The sequence below is a fragment of the Halichoerus grypus genome, chromosome 9 (assembly GCF_964656455.1).
Source record: "Halichoerus grypus chromosome 9, mHalGry1.hap1.1, whole genome shotgun sequence".
NCBI lineage: Eukaryota > Metazoa > Chordata > Mammalia > Carnivora > Phocidae > Halichoerus > Halichoerus grypus.
In genome coordinates this window covers 113722246-113740043 of record NC_135720.1, presented here as the reverse complement: position 1 = coordinate 113740043, position 17798 = coordinate 113722246, and the positions used below count along the sequence as shown (strand labels likewise).

Sequence of the window (17798 nt, the reverse complement as noted above, 5' to 3'; positions counted from 1 at the left end):
AAGACAAACAGATTCTGCCAAGCAAATAAGTGTCCAGCGGTAGGTAGGGGTGTTGAGGAAGGCCCGGGAGTGGGTCTGAGCTGCCAGAAGACCCAGGTGACAGGGTGGGGGCCCCCCTCCTGCAGAGAACAAACAGCCCAGGGCACCTGGAAGGAAGCAGGATGCTGGTGTGCTGTCACGGCAGGTGGGGGCTGGGTGAGGGCACTCCCCACAGGGGTCTCTGGGCCAGTCTCCCACACTGGGTGTGGGCTCTGCGACCAGGCTAACCAGAGGAACTGGAGTCCTGCATTTAGGCCCGTGGAGCGGAGGCCAGCTCTGTGGTGCCTCCATTTCTCTCGTCAATCTGTGGCCACCGGTTCCCTTACTAAGCTGCCTAAAGGGAGACGGCCTCCCCATCCTTTAGAACACACAGCTTTGCCAGCCGGGGTGAAGGCCCAATTGGGGGGGGGTCTGCAATTAAGTGAATTTAATGCCAGCATCTGGGAGCCGAGGCCATGGGTCTGAGCCTCTAGCAACTCCCTTCCTCTCTGATCTCACTTTCTCTCCAACAGAGGGGTGATTATGTGACTAAACAAACGAGTTCTGAGCTCTTAAACATGCTACAGACATGAAGAGATGGATCCAGCGAACCCATCATTTGCTGTCATGCCAATTAAGTGCATTCTCTCTTCCGTCTGCATCTAGGATGCCAGAGGCCCAGCTGGGACTAAGAAGGGGGACTCCCCAACTCAGTCTTGTCTTTCTTCCCAGGAGGGAAGATGCCCATGATGCTCTGCATTCCCCCTGTGCTATTCCTCTACCTGGGCTACATACCTGAAAGGCCTGCTGGCTGATGGACACTAACTTGGCTGCTACTGCTTACGTGCTGGGCATGGCGAAGTGCTAGAGAGATGCACAGTACCCGGGGGACCTAAGGCCCTTGGAAATAATTTCTTCCCCTTTTTGGTCACTGAAGCCAGGAAGGGCAGATCTAATTATAACCCCAGGGTGAATTTCCCAAACATAATCAAACTCAGGGTCTCAGTTTTCCCATTTGCAAAAGGAAGACCCAGGGACCAAAAAGTGCACATCACAGAGTCACTGTGGGGGCAAGCAGATACACAGGGTGCTTGATGGCACAATAAAACTCACTGACACACATGAAAATAGGTTTTTTTTTTGGTGTGTGTGTGTGTGTGTGTGTGTTAATTTAATCATACAAATATTCATTTATACAGTAAGGAAAAACCTCCCCATCTTCATCTCCTCCCAGGCACCATGAGGCCCCACCACAAACACCCACCCAGCTTGCTTGCTACACACCACTGTCCAGGTGGAGGGGGCAGCCACAGCTGCTCCAGCATTCACCCAAGGAAATGAAGGAAAGGCAAGGCAGGGTGGGGTGGGGGAATCAGCTTGAATTTCTGAGCCCTAGCAACCCCACCATCCTCTCCTGCTGGGGCTCCAACTGAATTTGGGGGTCCCATCTTGGCCACCCTCAAGCCACACGAGCTGTCTTGGTGAGGTTCTATGATGAGCTTAAGGTTACAGCCAATCCTTACTGGGGGAGAGAAGGCAGTTTCTTGTAGAAAAATACCCCGAATTCAACTGCCTCCATGGCAAAAAGGAAAAAAAAAAAAAAAGGGCATGCACGCGTACACACATCCACACACACCTCACTCCATGCACACGCTAGGTTCTTCCCAGGCCTGAGCCCCTCTGCCTCCCTCGCTGAGCTCAGGCCCCTAAGGGTGCCATCTGCCTCCTCTCATGGGTGCCAGATACTGGTGGTCCTGCCTAGAGGCAGCCTGCCTTCTGGGGCTGAAAGGGCCACTTCTACCACCACACTAGGCAGGGGAGGAGAGGGGCTCTAGGCACTGCTCAGAACTCAAACCAGTAAGAGGAGACAGAATGAATGGGACTGGTACCCCCCTGGTCCTGGGGGAGCCGTGGAATCCCGACTCCTACCGCACGGCTTGGGCTTGCTCTGGCTCTCTGCAAGGAGCTCGCCTCTCCAACGATGCGCACAGAAATGGTTTGCTCTTGGGAGGGGAGTCAACGTGCTTGGGATGGTCACCTTGCCTACAAGCAAGAGGAGGAGCAGGATGCCTCTGGCAGGACCAGACCCACTAATGGTGACCTATGAAAGCCCCTGCTGAATAAAGGCAGGCAGCCCCTCCTGGGAAATGGGGAAGGGGCACCAGATGTGGGGCAGATGAGGAGGCCAGGAAACCAGGCCATGTAAAGCCTCCCACGATCCTGCCAGCGGCAGCCAGAGATGTGCTGTTTGGAGGGCTGGGCATGTGTGGGCTCCAGGGTGGCAGTGTCCCAGGAGGTTGGCACCAACAGTAGTGGCAAGCTGGGCCCAACAGGGCCCTCAGACAAAAAGTCATGGTGAGCCCCTGGCTTGGGCCAGTGATGGACTGGGCACCCACCAGGATGCCCCTCTGCTCTGCTCAGGAATGGGGCACTCGAAAGCACTGCAAACGGCCACTCCTGTGTGAGCCTTAGGCTAGCCCCAGACCCAGCTGCCAGACCTTCTCAGCAGGTTGGCTCCATCCTCCCCCAGCGCTTCTCCAGTAGACCAAAGGGTTTCCCGCCTTTTATTTTTGGGGAGGTGGGGATGTGAAGGAGGAATTTCATACAAGCTTTTCTCCCACAATCAAGCTTTAGAAAACAACAGTCTCAAAAGAGGACAAGGAGAAACAAAGAGCACACATTTCTGGAGCTCAGACACCCACACAGAGACAGACGGGCAGGCAGACCCTCACCCACACCCAGGCTCTATGACCCCTTGCAGCCGCTCATCACCTGGTCTCCTAGCTTGTCTCACACCCCCGAGGTGGGTGGGGATGCGGTTAATAGGCAGGTAACGCTGCAACCACACCCTAGATCCACATCCCTGGCTATCAAACCAGCCAAGACTCAAGGGAAGGAGGGGGTGAGAAGAAAAGAGAAGAGGGACTTTGCATATTCTTGTATCTTTGGCAGACAGCTGTTCTAGCCTGGTTCAAGCTTCCCATGGAGAGGTCCACAGCTCAACCTGCTTGGAATCCACAGGACTCCAGTGGGGCCACATGCCCAAGTGGGCAGCCAGCCAAGTAGCCTCTGCTCTGGCTGGGTTGCCCCTCGCCCACCACCTCCCACTACTGCCCAAGCATCGTGCTCAGGGTGGGGGTGCTCTTGTTTCATCAAACTGTGGTCTCCAAAATCACACAGTCAGTAACTGTGGCCCTTCCCCATGGCCAACTCCCTGCTTGGGGCTGTATCTCCATACCTTAACAGCTCAGCCTCCACGAACAGGCTGTGAAAATACCACAAAGGACAATGGGAGGGAAACACAAGGAAGGGAGTTCTGTCACAACAGAGAAGCCTGGACACCTTTCCACCTGCCTGCTGCACACTTTGCTGGTGAGCTGCACCAACACCCGTGTGTGTGCGTGCACGTGGCACACACATGTACGCAGCACAGAGGCACTGTTCCCAGAGTGAATGGGGAGCCGCTGTGTATGAAGAATCCAAAAGAGCAGTAAGCGTGATGGCATTTCTCTCTGCCAAGAGAAACATGGAAGAAAAGCAATTTGAGCTGTTATAAGTGTGTGCAGAAGGACACCTCTCGGCCTTAGAAACTCCCATGTCGCCCGAGATCTGTCTTCAAGGCTTCCTCTGCTGGCCACACAGGGAAGTTTGGTCTTCAGAGAGGTTCTGATGGTAACAAGCCACAGGGGTTGACGGATACAAATGTCAAAGGCGTAAATCAACAGAAGATTAAAGAAAAAAGAAGAGGAAAAGGATGATAACTCATTGGCTGATGCCATTAAAAACAAATGGGGTCAGAGACTGCTGGAGTCGGGTGGCACAGGAGAGGTCTTCCTGTGGCACGGACCCACAGAGTCCCCAAACATGCCACGCCAGCTTGTAACCTGAATCGCTTCCAGAGCAAGCAGCTATTCTAGAAAGGGTACGTTATCCCTTACCTAAAGAAAAAAAAAAAGTGGGGAAAGGGGGAAAAAATTAACATGTGCTCAAAACTACAACCTGTCTGTAGGCAAAATAATTTTTGTTTAAAAAGATGGCTTTTTTTCCCCCATTTGAAACTTTTTTTCCTTCCCGAGTGACCTAATGACTTGTTAGACTGACGCCTAATAAAACCCAAGGCGGCTGCATGGGTTTCTTCTTAGTAGCCTCAACACCATTCCGCGATTCAGCATTCACACATGCATACTGAGTTTACTCAAAACTAGTCTGTTCTGCTTCTTCCTCTTCTTCCAGGATGGGGGGGGGGGCGTCAGAGCCAGGGGTCCATGCGGTGTGGTCTGCAATCCAGAGGAACCCCCTGCCCTCCCCCCCACCCCAAAGTCAGGCCTTCTGTCTTTTGTTAATTTTTCTTCTTGCCGATGCCCGTTTAAGACTGGCCGAAGGGGTAAGGCCCGTGGAGCCCCTGGAAGAGAGTGAACACAGTCAGTGATGGTAAACAAAGCAGGTACAACTTGACAATCAAACCAAGTCAAAGAATCTATGGTCCCCAGTGAGCCAGAAGGAAGCCCCACGGCACAGACAAAGCCGAGGGTTGTCCTTGCCCTGCAAAACCTCAAGAGGCCAACTCTCAGCACTGCCAGTTGCTAAGTGTTCCCACTGCATCACGCCATCCGGAGAGAGGGGAGGCAGTGGAGGGCGGTAGTCTTCATCTTTCAACTGCTGCCTCAATCAGCGCCAACCTTCCTCCACCCAGGTCACAAAGCCTGCCTTCCTGCTGGACAACAAGGTCTCAATCTCTCTGCTGAAGATCCCTGTCCACCATTTTCTGCACCTTAACCTCAGATGTAGGCTACTTCTGGCTAATGACCCTTCTACCAACAAGACTGCAGCAGCAATGGCAACTGTCTACTGAGCACCTAGGTAACAGGCATGGTACTAAGAGCTTTGTATATATTGTCTTTAAACCTCAGCCTGTAGCCAGGTGAGGATTCCCACACTCAGTTAACTCATGCCCATTTGACCGCAGAGACTAAAAGACCTGCTCCAAGTGACATGGGTAGGAAAAGGCAGAGCCAAGGTTCAAACCCAAGTCTGATTTTTTTTTCCTCCCACATTGCCTCTCCCCTGCCATGTGATAAGGTTTATTCTCAATTCCCAAGGTATTTTTGATGCTGCCTGTCTGGGTGGAAAAGGCTTCATAGTCTCACTTTTCCCTTATGTTCAGAATGATACACCAAGATGTGCCAACACCAAAATCAGTGGCATGAACTTGCTGGAGAATGACCTGTGCCTCCCTCCACCTTCCCACCCTCCTCCCAGACAGAGTATGCTCCTTGGAAAGATCCAGTCAATGCCAAGACCTAGGAGGGCAAAAGTTAACTGGTGACCAGCCTCCCTGGAGTCCTACACCCTAAAGTGGCCTACAAGCAGCGGGGCTCTTGGACCAAAGGGACCAAATGGGTACCAAGAGCAGGTGACTCAGCCATAACCACGACAAATGACCCGGAGGGCATTTCCTAATGCTTGACAACTACGTTAAGAATCCTGAATCCAGGCACAATTAGGAGTGAAAAGGCACAAGAATGAGTGAGATGAAATTTTCCATTAGCTTGATGGGATGTGGGCAGTCAGAATTTGTCTTAAGAAAAAAAAAAAAAAAAGACATTTCTTTGTGGAGGGAAAAACAGTGCTTGTTGCAGGGTCGCCAGTGATTAGATTCCTTTTCAGTATGACTTTGTTTTGTTTGCTTTCATCTCTCCAGCATCTAGCATGATGCCTGGCCCAACAGGTACCCAATAAACATTTGTTGAATTAATAACTAAAAGAGGAAAGGTGTTTCCCAGACTACTACCTGGAGTGTCAGACACCTCTGAGTCACAGGAATATTGGCCCTTCCAAAACCAAGTTTTACAACAGTGCTTAGGGGCGCCTGGGTGGCTCAGTCGTTAAGCGTCTGCCTTCGGCTCAGGTCATGATCCCAGGGTCCTGGGATCGAGCCTCACATCGGGCTCCCTGCTCTGCGGGAGGCCTGCTTCTCCCTCTCCCACTCCCCCTGCTTGTGTTCCCTCTCTCACTGTGTCTCTCTCTGTCAAATAAATAAACAAAATCTTTAAAAAAAAAATAAAAAAATAAAATAAAATAGCTGCTTAGGCCTGGGGGACACAAGTGTCTGGGGGTCATGCCATCCAACTGGTCACAGCCTCCTAGGTCCCAGGTCCCAGGAGAGGTGGAGCTCTCTGGAGGTGGTCAGGCTAGAGATGCAAGACCCTTCCTGTTTCCACTGCAGTGGGATGTAGATGGAGAACTGGGAGGGGATCTGGGTTCTACTCCCAGCTTCGCACCAGCTCACCAAGTGACCTTGAGTAAGGTCCCTTCCCCTCAGAGGAGCTCAGGTTCCTCTCTAAATCTCAGGATTTAAAGTTCTAGAAGTCAATACAGTGCCTGGCTCAGAAGGCTGAAAAACAGGACTCCAAGAAAGAATGCCCTTTGGTCATGCTTAGGCCAGAAGTCAAAGCTGCCAAGAAAAGGAAACATGAGATTAAAGTTCCTATAGTGTTTTCAGGGGAAGGCACTGAAATCGCTTTTGCTTTTTTTCCTCCCCCACATAAAGCCTCAAAAGACCAGAAGTATGTCTCTAGCTGCTTGGTGGTTATCACTGAACACAAAATCCCGACTGGGTGAATCTGGGGGAGGGGCAGGTCAACGTGGACGCAGCATCAACTACACGCCAGGTGCTGCTGCTGGGGCACTTTACCGTGTTCTCTGTAATTCTCACAAAGATCCACTGAGACAAGCCAAGATCTCCAAACTCAGAGAGGGAACCCACACAAGGGCACAGAAGTGGTAAGAACAGTGGTATTTAAAATGGCCACGTATCTGCCAGCCCCCAAGCGAACTACGCCTCCAGCACACAAGCTGAGGCTGGGACCATCTCAGCAGCCATGTACCACCTGATTAACAAGGGTGGGCTGGGGGACCGAAGGGCTCTCAGTCTCCATCCTGCAGGGCCTGGTCGGAGGTCACACACACCACAAGTAGAAAGTATGGAAGCTTAAAACAAGCTGCGCTTGGTACTTCCCAGCATTTGTTCATCTGGAACAATCCAAGGAAACAATAAAGGCCTAGAATTCCCACAAGAGTTGGAACCAATACAATGCTCAAAGGTCTCTGTGCAGGAAAAAAAATGCACAGACAGAAGAAAACCCGAAAAACAAACAGCATTTGTTTTCTATGAAATATTTTCCCCTAAATTTAACTGTTTTCCAGACCAAAGCTCCATACATTTCACATGGGCCTTTATAATGCAAGTAATAGCCTTTTGACTTATCTAGAATGCTTGGAGAAGGGAGTTTGCCAAGGAGCTATTGCACATTTCCATTTTACAGATAAATAAAATGGGTCCTATGCAACTGGCAGAGAGAGGAACAAAGGCATGATGAGCATTTTCAGATTTCCACGTGAGTGCCCTGGCCCTCGGACATTCAGTGAGGTACGTAACTAGCTTAGATTATGGATTTGTTGACCCTCTAACTTAGTGGCTGAGGTTCTGTACCTTTGGGGGAAAAAACGCTACCTAAGTCCCTTTCACCCAGAGAATGGCATGTTGGAAGTTGTTGGTGTTTTATTGGTGCAGAAAGGTGGCTTGGGAATAAACTCTCTTCCCACCCACCCCATCCCACCCCACCCAATTAACTACCATCACTTCGAGGAAGGGAGAGGGAGCCAATTCTATTTCAAAACCACTTTATCATCTAGACTCCCCACATGCAGGATTATAGGTGTCACAAATGGATCACAGAACACAGGCAATGCAATACCAGTGGTGGAGGAAAAGCCTGGCAGAGATTCCAAGAACAGCTTGTCCAGGGCGTCCTATGGCAGGAGGCCAAGCAGGAAGTGTCTTTCCTAACAGTAGGATGGAGGTATATTGGAAATGGGAGGCCCATCCACACTTCAGGTTCCACTGGAGTTCCAAGACCCAGTGTAACAGGTTCTGGTGGCTAATGTCTCTAACCCCAGACTAAAAGCAGGGTTTGGCAATAGAGATAGTGTCCATTCTCTTCTGGGGCCTAGGAACTCTTCAACCTCCATCCATAGGAAAAGCAAATGCCAAGTATTTTAACTAATTTGGCATCACTTGACACCTCTCCTATAACAGTTGTACCTCTTCTAATAAGGAAAACAGGGATAGAGGCATCAGATGGTAGTTACCACAGAGCCCTGAATTAAACTGACTCAAGTGAAAATTGAGGCCATCGGATGATTGCAAAGCTCAGGAGTCTGATGCAGAAGGCTACGCTTCTCTCTGTGAGGAATCACTTCTCACCACCTAGGGACTGGCAGCAAGGCTGGATTTAACCATGCTAATAGAGGGTATGAATAATCAAACCCTGAAAAGAAGTCCTATATCTGACTCTAGGTCTAAAGGCCAGTTCCACAGGGCCTACCTGAGTTGCATAGTTTTCAAGGCTTTCAAACGCTACATCTGGGACACCTGGGTGGCTTAGTCAGTTAAGCATCTGCCTTCAGCTTGGGTCATGATCCCAGCTCGAACCTCGGATGGAGTCCCACATCAGGCTCCTTGCTCAGCGGGGAGCCTGCTTCTCCCTCTGCCTGTGCTTATGCTCTCTTTCTCTCTGACAAATAAATAAACAAAATCTTAAAAAAAAAAAAGGGGGGGGGGGCTACATCTGCTAGGGAACAAGAAAGTGTTCCTGGCAAAGGAGAGATAGCTTTTAGGTCCACGGGGATTGAGGTGTCGCCTGTATGCTCAGCCTTCCCTGTTTTTCACTCAACAGCTGTAGTAGTGGTGAGCCCTGGGACCTAAGTTCTACTTGGCTACAGGGCAGGTAAGCCCTCCTAGAGCACAGAAGTGCCATATCGAACAGCTAAGACAGAGGTGCCTCTCTGTTCTTTGGTGTCTGGGAAAAAGACCCCGGCCTCGAGCCAGCCGAATCATCACAGTAGTTGGGCCAGGTCCTGAACTGCACTTCCATGATGGAAAAATGACTGAGAGCCATAATTTGGCTAATATTCTCAAATATTTTAAAATATTTTTAAAGACATTTATAAACATAAACATAAGCTCAGTCCCATTCACCACAATCTCTTTAAAAAAGACAATTTAAGATCCAGTACTTGTGATTCTGTTCTCAAGCAAACCTAAAAATAATCTTTGATTTTTCACAAAATCACTGGGGACCAGCCAGTGATCTGGTTATCACTGATCTCATGTGAGTGTGCACCTGTAAAAGTTCTCCTAAAATTATAGAGAAATCAAAGTAATTTTTCCAAAAGAGTACTAAAAATTGTCACTCAGAGAAAACACTAACTGCAAGCTAAAGTACTAAAAAGACTGGACACTAGTTTGGTTTCAGCTAGCATATTTTTTAAAAGTTTCTTCATCAATTTCAACAGCAGGAAGTGCGGGGCTATCAGGAGAGCAAACTGCCCTTGGAGAGGGTGGAACCTGCTTCTGCCAATTCTTTATGCCTTGCATACAGTAAGCCTCAAGTATTAGTAACACAAATGAGGGAATGACAGTGAGCCCTGCCCTGGTGAGCCATCTGTTTTTTCACATTTAACATTCCAGGAGGAAAAAAGAAGGCTGAAAAGCCTATTGAAACAAGAGTGTCTTACAAGGGCTTTTTTGGGGTATGTGTTTTCTATCTGAAAGCTAGTTGTTTAGATAAAGCACCACAACATGGAGACTTTCACATACCTGTCTTTATTTTGCTTTTATTTGTGATTCAAAGAAAGAAAAAGGTTCACACACGTTAACACAAAGGAGCGTGCATGGCAGGGCTCTCCGGGTGCACACTGATGGCAGCATCAGGTAACACCGCCGGGCCCTCCTCCTCCTCGCTTCCTGGGCCAGTCCTGGTCAGCGCTGCGTCTGTCTAGTGCTCCTTTCGCAGCACTAAGTTCACTGAATGCGGACAGAAGAATACAGGCTTTAGTACTAAGTTCTGTCCTGATCCTGTACTGCGAACACGGGCTGGTGGGGCCCTGCTCACATGGCTGGCTCGACTGCCCGAGCCCTCAACAGTCCTGTTAGTCTCTCATTAATCAGAAATAAAATCAAGTCTCTACTGGAGTCCTGGGGGCAGGGCAAGGAGGGACGGTCTCAAGAAGATGCAAAAGGGACCCTTCCCTCCATGGCTGCTGCAGGCTCAAGGCGGCTTCCTACTGGAAGAGCAGGGCCACGTTAGCGGGACAGGAACTGCGGCAGACGCTTTCATACTGGTGTTCAAGCCACTTTCGTGGGACAGTCCTCCAAATTTCAAAGATACATTTGATGCACTGGCTGAGGATGAGTATGAGAACCAGCCAAAGGAAAGAAAAGAAGTCTTATTTTTATTTTATTTATTTTTTAAAAAGATTTTATTTATTTATTTGACAGAGAGAGACACAGCGAGAGAGGGAACACAAGCAGGGGGAATGGGAGAGGCAGAAGCAGGCTTCCCGCAGAGCAGGGAGCCCGATGCGGGGCTCGATCCCAGGACCCTGGGACCATGACCTGAGCCGAAGGCAGACGCTTAACAACTGAGCCACCCAGGCGCCCCAAGAAGTCTTATTTTTATGCACGAGGGCCGATCATGGGGCAGGGTCCGTTCACAGTCTTCTTTCTGCCTGTGCCAAAACTGCTCAAAAGCTTGACTCAGTCATAAAGTGTGATGAATTTATTTTTTAAAAAGCCCTGCAAAACCATTTTTTTATACGTGCCTCTGTAATACAGTTTTTCTTCTGCTCCTAACTGACTTCTACAGTCCTGCTGGGGACCTTGTCATTTATCCATCCAGCCTCCCTCTACCCATCCATCCAATCCTTTATCATGCCTCCCTTCATCATCCATCTTTCCATCCTCCCTCCAGTCTTCCATCCACCCAGAGCTCCCCATGGCCAAAGGCAACTCCCAGAGCATTCACCTACGCCGTGGCAAATCAAGAAAATCACCATAAAGAATAAAACTCAAACATCATTGTGAATGAAAACACATTATTTAAAGTTCTACAACAAAGAGATGAAGGATACTGCCTGGGTTGGACTTCCCCTTTCAGTAAAGACTTCAGAAAAAGTTATTTGCAATTTGGAATTCTAGCTCCCAAATCTCATGTAATAGGAAGTATGCTAGAATCCAGGTATGAGGCTGGCACACAGAGCTCTCTCATGGTCATCGCCCGGGGTAGAGGAACTTCCTAAAAAGGAAGAAAGACCTGATAAGAGTCTCACTGGGGAGGTGACCCAAATACCCAAAAGGAGAGCAGCTTATCCAAGTTCCTAGCCCTGCCACCACTGGTGCCAGCTGTACTGTGGGGGTTCTGCTGAAGCACTCTGGGTGAGGCTGTTGCTCCCACTTCCTCTTAGAATTTCCATCCAAACTCCTGTAACCTTCCATCAATTACCCCTTATTTACAAGCTATTGTGTTCTCTCTCCTCTCTTACAATTAATTCACAGAATCCCCCGCCCCCCAAACGTCTGGCTGATTGAGGTAGGAGAATAAATGGACTCTCCTTGGTCTTATGCAGCCATATTTGCTATCATCTCGCCACTACCCTGGCTCAAGAGTATTGTCACTCTGCTTCCTTGCACATTAAACATTGGCTCTCCTTTGCTTGGCTTTCAAAGGTCTTCCTTCAAAATTCGCTCCACCCTCTTTAAGTACACTGTAGGTAGGCTGGCCAGTGTCCCGTGAACACACCCTGCCTGTGGATGCCTCTGGGCCTTCCTACGTGGGGTTCCTCTTCCCTCCAATTTAGTTTGAGCCTATCATCTACCAAGGTACCACTGCCTTTTCCGTCCTCCAAATTCATATGAACACTTACTTAAAAGTCAACTGGAACTCAATATACTCCTTCTTTACTGGCTGTTAGTCTTTCCTATGAGCTAGTCACATGTATGTAATCAGACAGTAAATTCTTTGAAGATAAGGATTAGGATGGGTCAAGCACCTAGGAGGCCTCTCTTATTAACCCAGTAATATCAAAGCTATCTCTGTATAAAGCAAACAGTTTAAATTGGCCCTTGGGCAATGAAATCACAGCAAAAAGCCCAAGATCCTCAAGCCTTGCAAGTGGATGTGTCCACAGCTTTGGAAAAAGTCTCCCTTGCAGCTGAGCTCTAAGGAAGCCCATGTTTTCCCCCTGAGATCCAATAGCTCCCAGCTCGTAACCTCGCATTTCACACCTGTTCTGCTAGAACACAGTTACAGAGGACTTAGCTGAGACCAAGTTATTTGAAACCTGAGCATCTATACAAATTCTCACACTTCTGAATTTCATTTATCTGTTTGAACCTGTAATTTCACTAGTCCGACTTTCAGAACTTCCACCAGAAATTAAAACGCGAAATTCAGAGCCTAGGAAAGAAAACGCACCCTTACAACCAAAATAAAATATTCTGGCAATCCTGGGAACACTGGTTGTGTTTCAGCTACAGAACTGCCCAGCGTCAGACCAGTCTAAAACAATGCTCAGAGCCCCAAAGCAAATAAAATGGAGCTGAACAGCTTTGAAGCTGTTGAGGTACAAAAGGGAGAGTTCCTGGAGATACTTCTTATTCTCAGTCAGACAGTAATGTTACAAACAACAAAAGACATTTTCTAAAGCTCATAGTGTTTGCTTAATTTATTTTTAAAATGCACACACGACCCATGCCAATGCAAACACCAGCAAGGCTGGGAGGACTTTCCTGGCTCCTCTGGGTTTTCAAAAGAGAGTCATGGTAATATCATTAAGCCACAGTTTCCTGACAATCCCCTTCTGGTACAGAACGTACTAATCGGCCAGCGAATGGGGCAGGTTCCTCCGTTCTGCACTGCTTCCTCCCTGGTCACAAATTCTTCTGGAGCTCTTAAAGATGAATGAGGACGTCTCTACAACCTGACACTAGGTGTATAAACTACCTTCAGGGAACAACCAACAGACTTTGCTTCTGCCAGCAAACCTCATCAGAGTGTGGTCTAGAAGAATACTGGACTCACACTGGGTCCCTGGGTTCCAGCCCATGCTCCACCTCCAATTTGCTATGTGAATGTGAGCAAGTCACTTACGACTGCCGTATTATTTTGTCCAATGAAGACTGTAACTAAAGAAGTCATGAGACTGTTATGAATTGAGAATAAGTACAGCAAATGTGCTTTGAATAACATGAAGCGGTTTGTTCACATGTTAGACAGACAGTATTAAGCCCATTCCGGTCTTTGGACCTCTTCTCTGCCTACACCAATGGTTCACAAGTAGGGCAATTTTGTCATCTCCCCGCCCAGGGGACAGTGGACAATGTCTGGAGATATTTTTGGTTGTTACCCTTGGGGTTCGGGAGGTACTATGCCGTGTACTGGGTAAAGGCCAGGAATGCTGCTAAACATCTTATGATGCATTTAGATACCCCCCACTCCTTGCCTCCAGACATACCTGGCCTAAAGTGTCAATAGTCTTAGCACTTTGGCTGAGAAACCCTGCTCTACACTCAGTGGACTACAGCCAGTCTCACAGCATTAAATATAATCCATACGTCAATTCCCAAATTTATATCTCCACCCAGACCTCTCTCCTAAACTCTATATGCAACTTGGATAGACAACAGCCCACCTGACATCTCCATTTGGATATTTAAAGAAATCCCCAGTGTGCCCCAAGTGGAACTCTGGACCTCTCCCCACTTTTTTTTTTTTTTTTAAGAATTTATTTGAGAGAGAGAGAGAGCACAGAAAGAGTGTGAGAGGGAGAAGCAGACTCCCCGCTGAGCAGAGAGCCTGACGTGGGGCTTGATCCCAGGACCCTGAGACCGTGACCCGAGCCGAAGGCAGACGTTTAACTGACTGAGCCACCCAGGCGCCACCCTCTCCCCACTTCTACCATAGCCTTTTCCCTCTCCATTGATGGCAATTCCGTCCTTTTAGTGCTCAGGCCAAAAACCTTGGTGTCATCTTTATTCCGTTCTCTCTTACATCCCACTTCCAAAGGCAGGGGGTTTATTTATCATCTCTCTGCTCAAAACCCTTCAATGGCTTCCTCTGCCCCTCAGAGCAAAAGCCCAAAGCTTTAGAAGGGCCCACAAGGCCCTCCATGATCTGGTTTCCATCCTCTGACTTCATCTTTCTCTACTCTCCTCTTCCTTCACTCTGTTCCTTAAACAAACCAGGTAAACCTCAACCTCAGGGTTTGTATTGGCTGTCCCTTTGCCTAAAATTCGCTTTCTCTAGATAGCTTTTGCAGAAATAAAATGACTTTTTTTTTTTTAAAGATTTTATTTATTTAACAGAGAGACAGAGAGAGAGCACAAGTAGGCAGAGAGGCAGGCAGAGGGAGAGGGAGAAGCAGGCTCCCCACAGAGCAGGGAGCCCGACGCGGGGCTCGATCCCAGGACCCTGGGATCATGACCTGAGCCGAAGGCAGCCGCTTAACCGACTGAGCCACCCAGGTGCCCCGAAATAAAATGACTTTAAAGGGGATAAGGTAGCCCCTAAGTATGTTCTAGTTCTAAAATATTAAGCATGTTCAAAGGGAGATTTTAAGTTCATTCCAGAAAAGTAAAACTTCAGAGAATACAGACAGGCTTTGTGACTTCAAGAGACATAGGTGTTGCTGTCACAAGAGTGACTTAATGGAAATTTCAATGTCAACAAAAATCTAAACCCAAGTAACTATGGAGGTTCTAGGGATTTCTTTTCCCTTGGGAGGCTGGAGAGAAAGACTGGTTTCTATAGTTGCCATAATAGCTTGTGAGGGGAGGGGGCTTAGTAGTAGAGAAGTCACATAATATTTAGTCAATAACTCGCTTGATCTTCATGTGAAATATTACACTATATTATAGAAAGCATTCTCTCCCTAGCCCACAGCTGTTAGCTCAGCTGGTAAGAATATGAACTTGAACACTATTTATGACCGGGAAGCAATGTAGTACACTGTTGAGAGAGCAGGCTAGGAGTCAAAAACAATTGCTTTTGTTCATACCCTAGTTTTACCATTGCTAGCTGCATGACCTTGAGCAAATCACGGAACTTGTGTACTTCACGCCGCAGCAACTGTAAAGGAGGGAAAAGAGCAGCCCCCGCACCACGTGCTGTCGTGTGCACTAAATGAAGTAATGCCTATCGAACACTGAGCCTGCTGCCTCTGAGGAGCAAATGCTGGGGGTGGGGGGAGGAAGGGAGTGACTGGCATTTGTGTAATAAACTTTGTAGAACTACTTGGCTCCTTACATTGATAATTTTAATAAAAATTAAATTTAAAAAGTTCCTGGCACAGTGCATGGACATAGTAAGTGCTCAATAAATGGTAGTTTGATAGCTCTGATTACTGCATTCGGATTGGCCTCTGCCTGGGTGTCCTGTGCTTTTGCTACCCGTCCCTTGCCAGAAGAAAACAAAGTTGGATAAAATATCAAGTAACGCAAGTTTTTCTTCTAGCTTCTCCTTCAACCACCTTTAATTTTTTTTTTTTTTTTAAGATTTTATTTATTTATTTGACAGAGACACAGCGAGAGAGGGAACACAAGCAGGGGGAGTGGGAGAGGGAGAAGCAGGCCTCCCGCTGAGCGGAGAGCCCGATGCGGGGCTCGATCCCAGGACCCTGGGATCATGACCTGAGCCGAAGGCAGACGCTCAACGACTGAGCCACCCAGGCGCCCCTGTAAGCCTTTTACGAAAGGGTCAGCATCTGAGAGCAAAAACTCAAGTCTCATGGTAGTGGGAAGGTCACACTGCCCTCTAGCCCCTCACATAACCAATGAGCCCAGCTACAGACACCAACCACCCGCCTTCTGGTCAAATTCAGGGCCCTCTGAACTGGGCAAATGTTGAACCCAATTCCATTATGTCACCCCAAACTCACGCCTTATTATGATGTTAAACTGACTGGCTACTTTAAAGTAGGTAATAAGATCCACCAGCCATTATATCCTCAGGCCCACACAGCAAAAGATTTGCCTTGTGCAAACCTCCCCCGGTAACCTCTACCATGATTTCTAAACTCTCACCTAAATAGAGGGAAAGTAACTCCTCTATGCCTTAGTCAACAGAGAGAGCAGCAGGTTAGGAGAGAGCTGACTTCCGATGCAATAAAAGCAGACTGACTCCTGCTCTAGCTGCAGATCCAAAACATACTCAAGGGTGGCTGTCAGAGACAGGAAGAGAAGCAGGTGGGAATGTGGGCAGGCAGGGCAGACGGCACTCGGCAGTGGCTGACGCTGGAGGAGCACGATGAACCTCCCCACAAAGATAATAACAAGTTTCTCCTTCTGAACCAGCATTTGGCGGAAGTAATAACAGTGGCTCAGACTGTAATCCAGTTTAAAGGAGGAGTACATGACATATACCAGCTCCAAACATTTTCTTAAAGTAAGGACAAACACAAAATAGGAGCCAAAGGCTAAGTAACAAAATAAATGAGTTTGGGATTCTTTTCAGCTCCCCCAGGGTAAATTATTACTCTTTTTTTTTGGAGAAAGGAAGCGAAGCATTTGGCCTTCCTCAAGTACAGCCCCTTGGTTTTTGACAGCCATACTCTTATTATCATCTGTCCTGAATCAGACTGTTTGGTGTCTTTTTTCTCTGTAAGGTCTTCTCAGAAAACATTTAGAGATTAAAAAAAATACTGCCAAATAAGGAAAAAAAAGCATCTAATTTTAACAGGACTTATTTTCTCCTTCCACACTTTTATAAATTGTTTTTTTACTATTCTCACACCGTCCAAACAGAAGCTATCCTGGCCTCCAGGGATGAGTCAGAGAGCTAGAATTCATGGCAAGACTAGCTTGAGTCAACAGAGTGAGCACCTATCCTACTGTGACTGTTTGTCCTCAGAGGCTCTCGAGCTAATCACATAAAAAGGGCTCAGTAAAACAGCACCTACCGTTCATCAATACTTGATCTGACTGTTCACATGGGACAGGTCAGCCACAACTGAGCCGACAAGGAGGTCAGCCAATTTCTAACAAAGGCGAGGAGTCAGATTTATGAATATTTGGAGCAGGTCAGCATATACTTACTTTTCTGACTCCCTCTGACAGCTCTCACACAGGGAGGGGCCAGGCCCTCTGGGTTGTGGGATGGAGCTAGAGCTGGCATTCCCACCCAGGGCTTCCCCCCCGACACGGAGCACAGAGTCCGGAGAGCTTATGGTTATTCAAGTACAGCTGGGGAAGGACTCCCGGGGTGTCCGGTTCCTGGCACTGACATATGTGCCATTATGTTGACATACCATGCAGCCCTCATAGAGCAGGTGCATGAAGCAATCTTTTCATTTCATCCTACCAACCTTAGCAAGTTAAACTGTAACTATGGAGGCAGCAGGAAGCCATATGTGCCTATTATAGCCATGGTCACGGGCTTCCAAGAGCATCATGTTCTTTCCCAGCCTTAATGGCAGACAGGGAATTTCTTTAGAGTAAGTCAAATCTATTGTCTACTCTGATCCCTGACACCAGGGCATCAGGTTCCCCTCCCCATAAAGATGGCATCTGGGGTGAACTGAAAACACATGCTCCAACTCTAGAGCCCAGGGGTTTCTTTCATTCTTTCCACTCACTTATAAATAAAAGGGTGCTAATTATTATAAACACCACAAAGTTTCTGCACCTAAGTTCTTATTTTTACTAACCAGGAAAAGAAGTCACTACTTTAAAGACTCAATGGACAAGGTACCTCCCCACAAAGATAATAACAAGTTTCTCCTACTGAACCAGCATTTGGCGGAACACAGTCAAAATGTGCAGTTTGTGTATGGCTCAAGTCTTCAAAAAGAAGATGCCATGAGCAATCTTCAGTTTACATTAGAGCCACTTATTTCAACCCTGCTGTTTTTCACTCCTTGATGATACTGATCATCAACTCAGT

At 47.9% G+C, this 17798-nt stretch overlaps 1 protein-coding gene across 9 annotated transcripts in view; it reads right to left on the bottom strand.

Annotated features, from left to right (window-relative positions):
- Positions 1–1136: 1136 nt before the first annotated feature.
- ILRUN (inflammation and lipid regulator with UBA-like and NBR1-like domains) overlaps positions 1137–17798 on the bottom strand; it is a 91582-nt gene continuing 74920 nt past the window's right edge. For 5 of the 9 annotated variants that reach the window (XM_036072159.2, XM_036072165.2, XM_036072162.2 and 2 more), the window contains one exon: positions 10940–11156. In XM_036072159.2, the coding sequence (XP_035928052.2) occupies positions 11070–11156 (87 nt within the window). In that variant the 3' untranslated portion in view covers positions 10940–11069. Of the gene's footprint in view, positions 4421–9666; positions 9887–10939; positions 11157–17798 lie in introns of those variants that run through there. The other 4 variants (XM_036072160.2, XM_078055469.1, XM_036072161.2 and 1 more) reach the window with 2 other exon arrangements.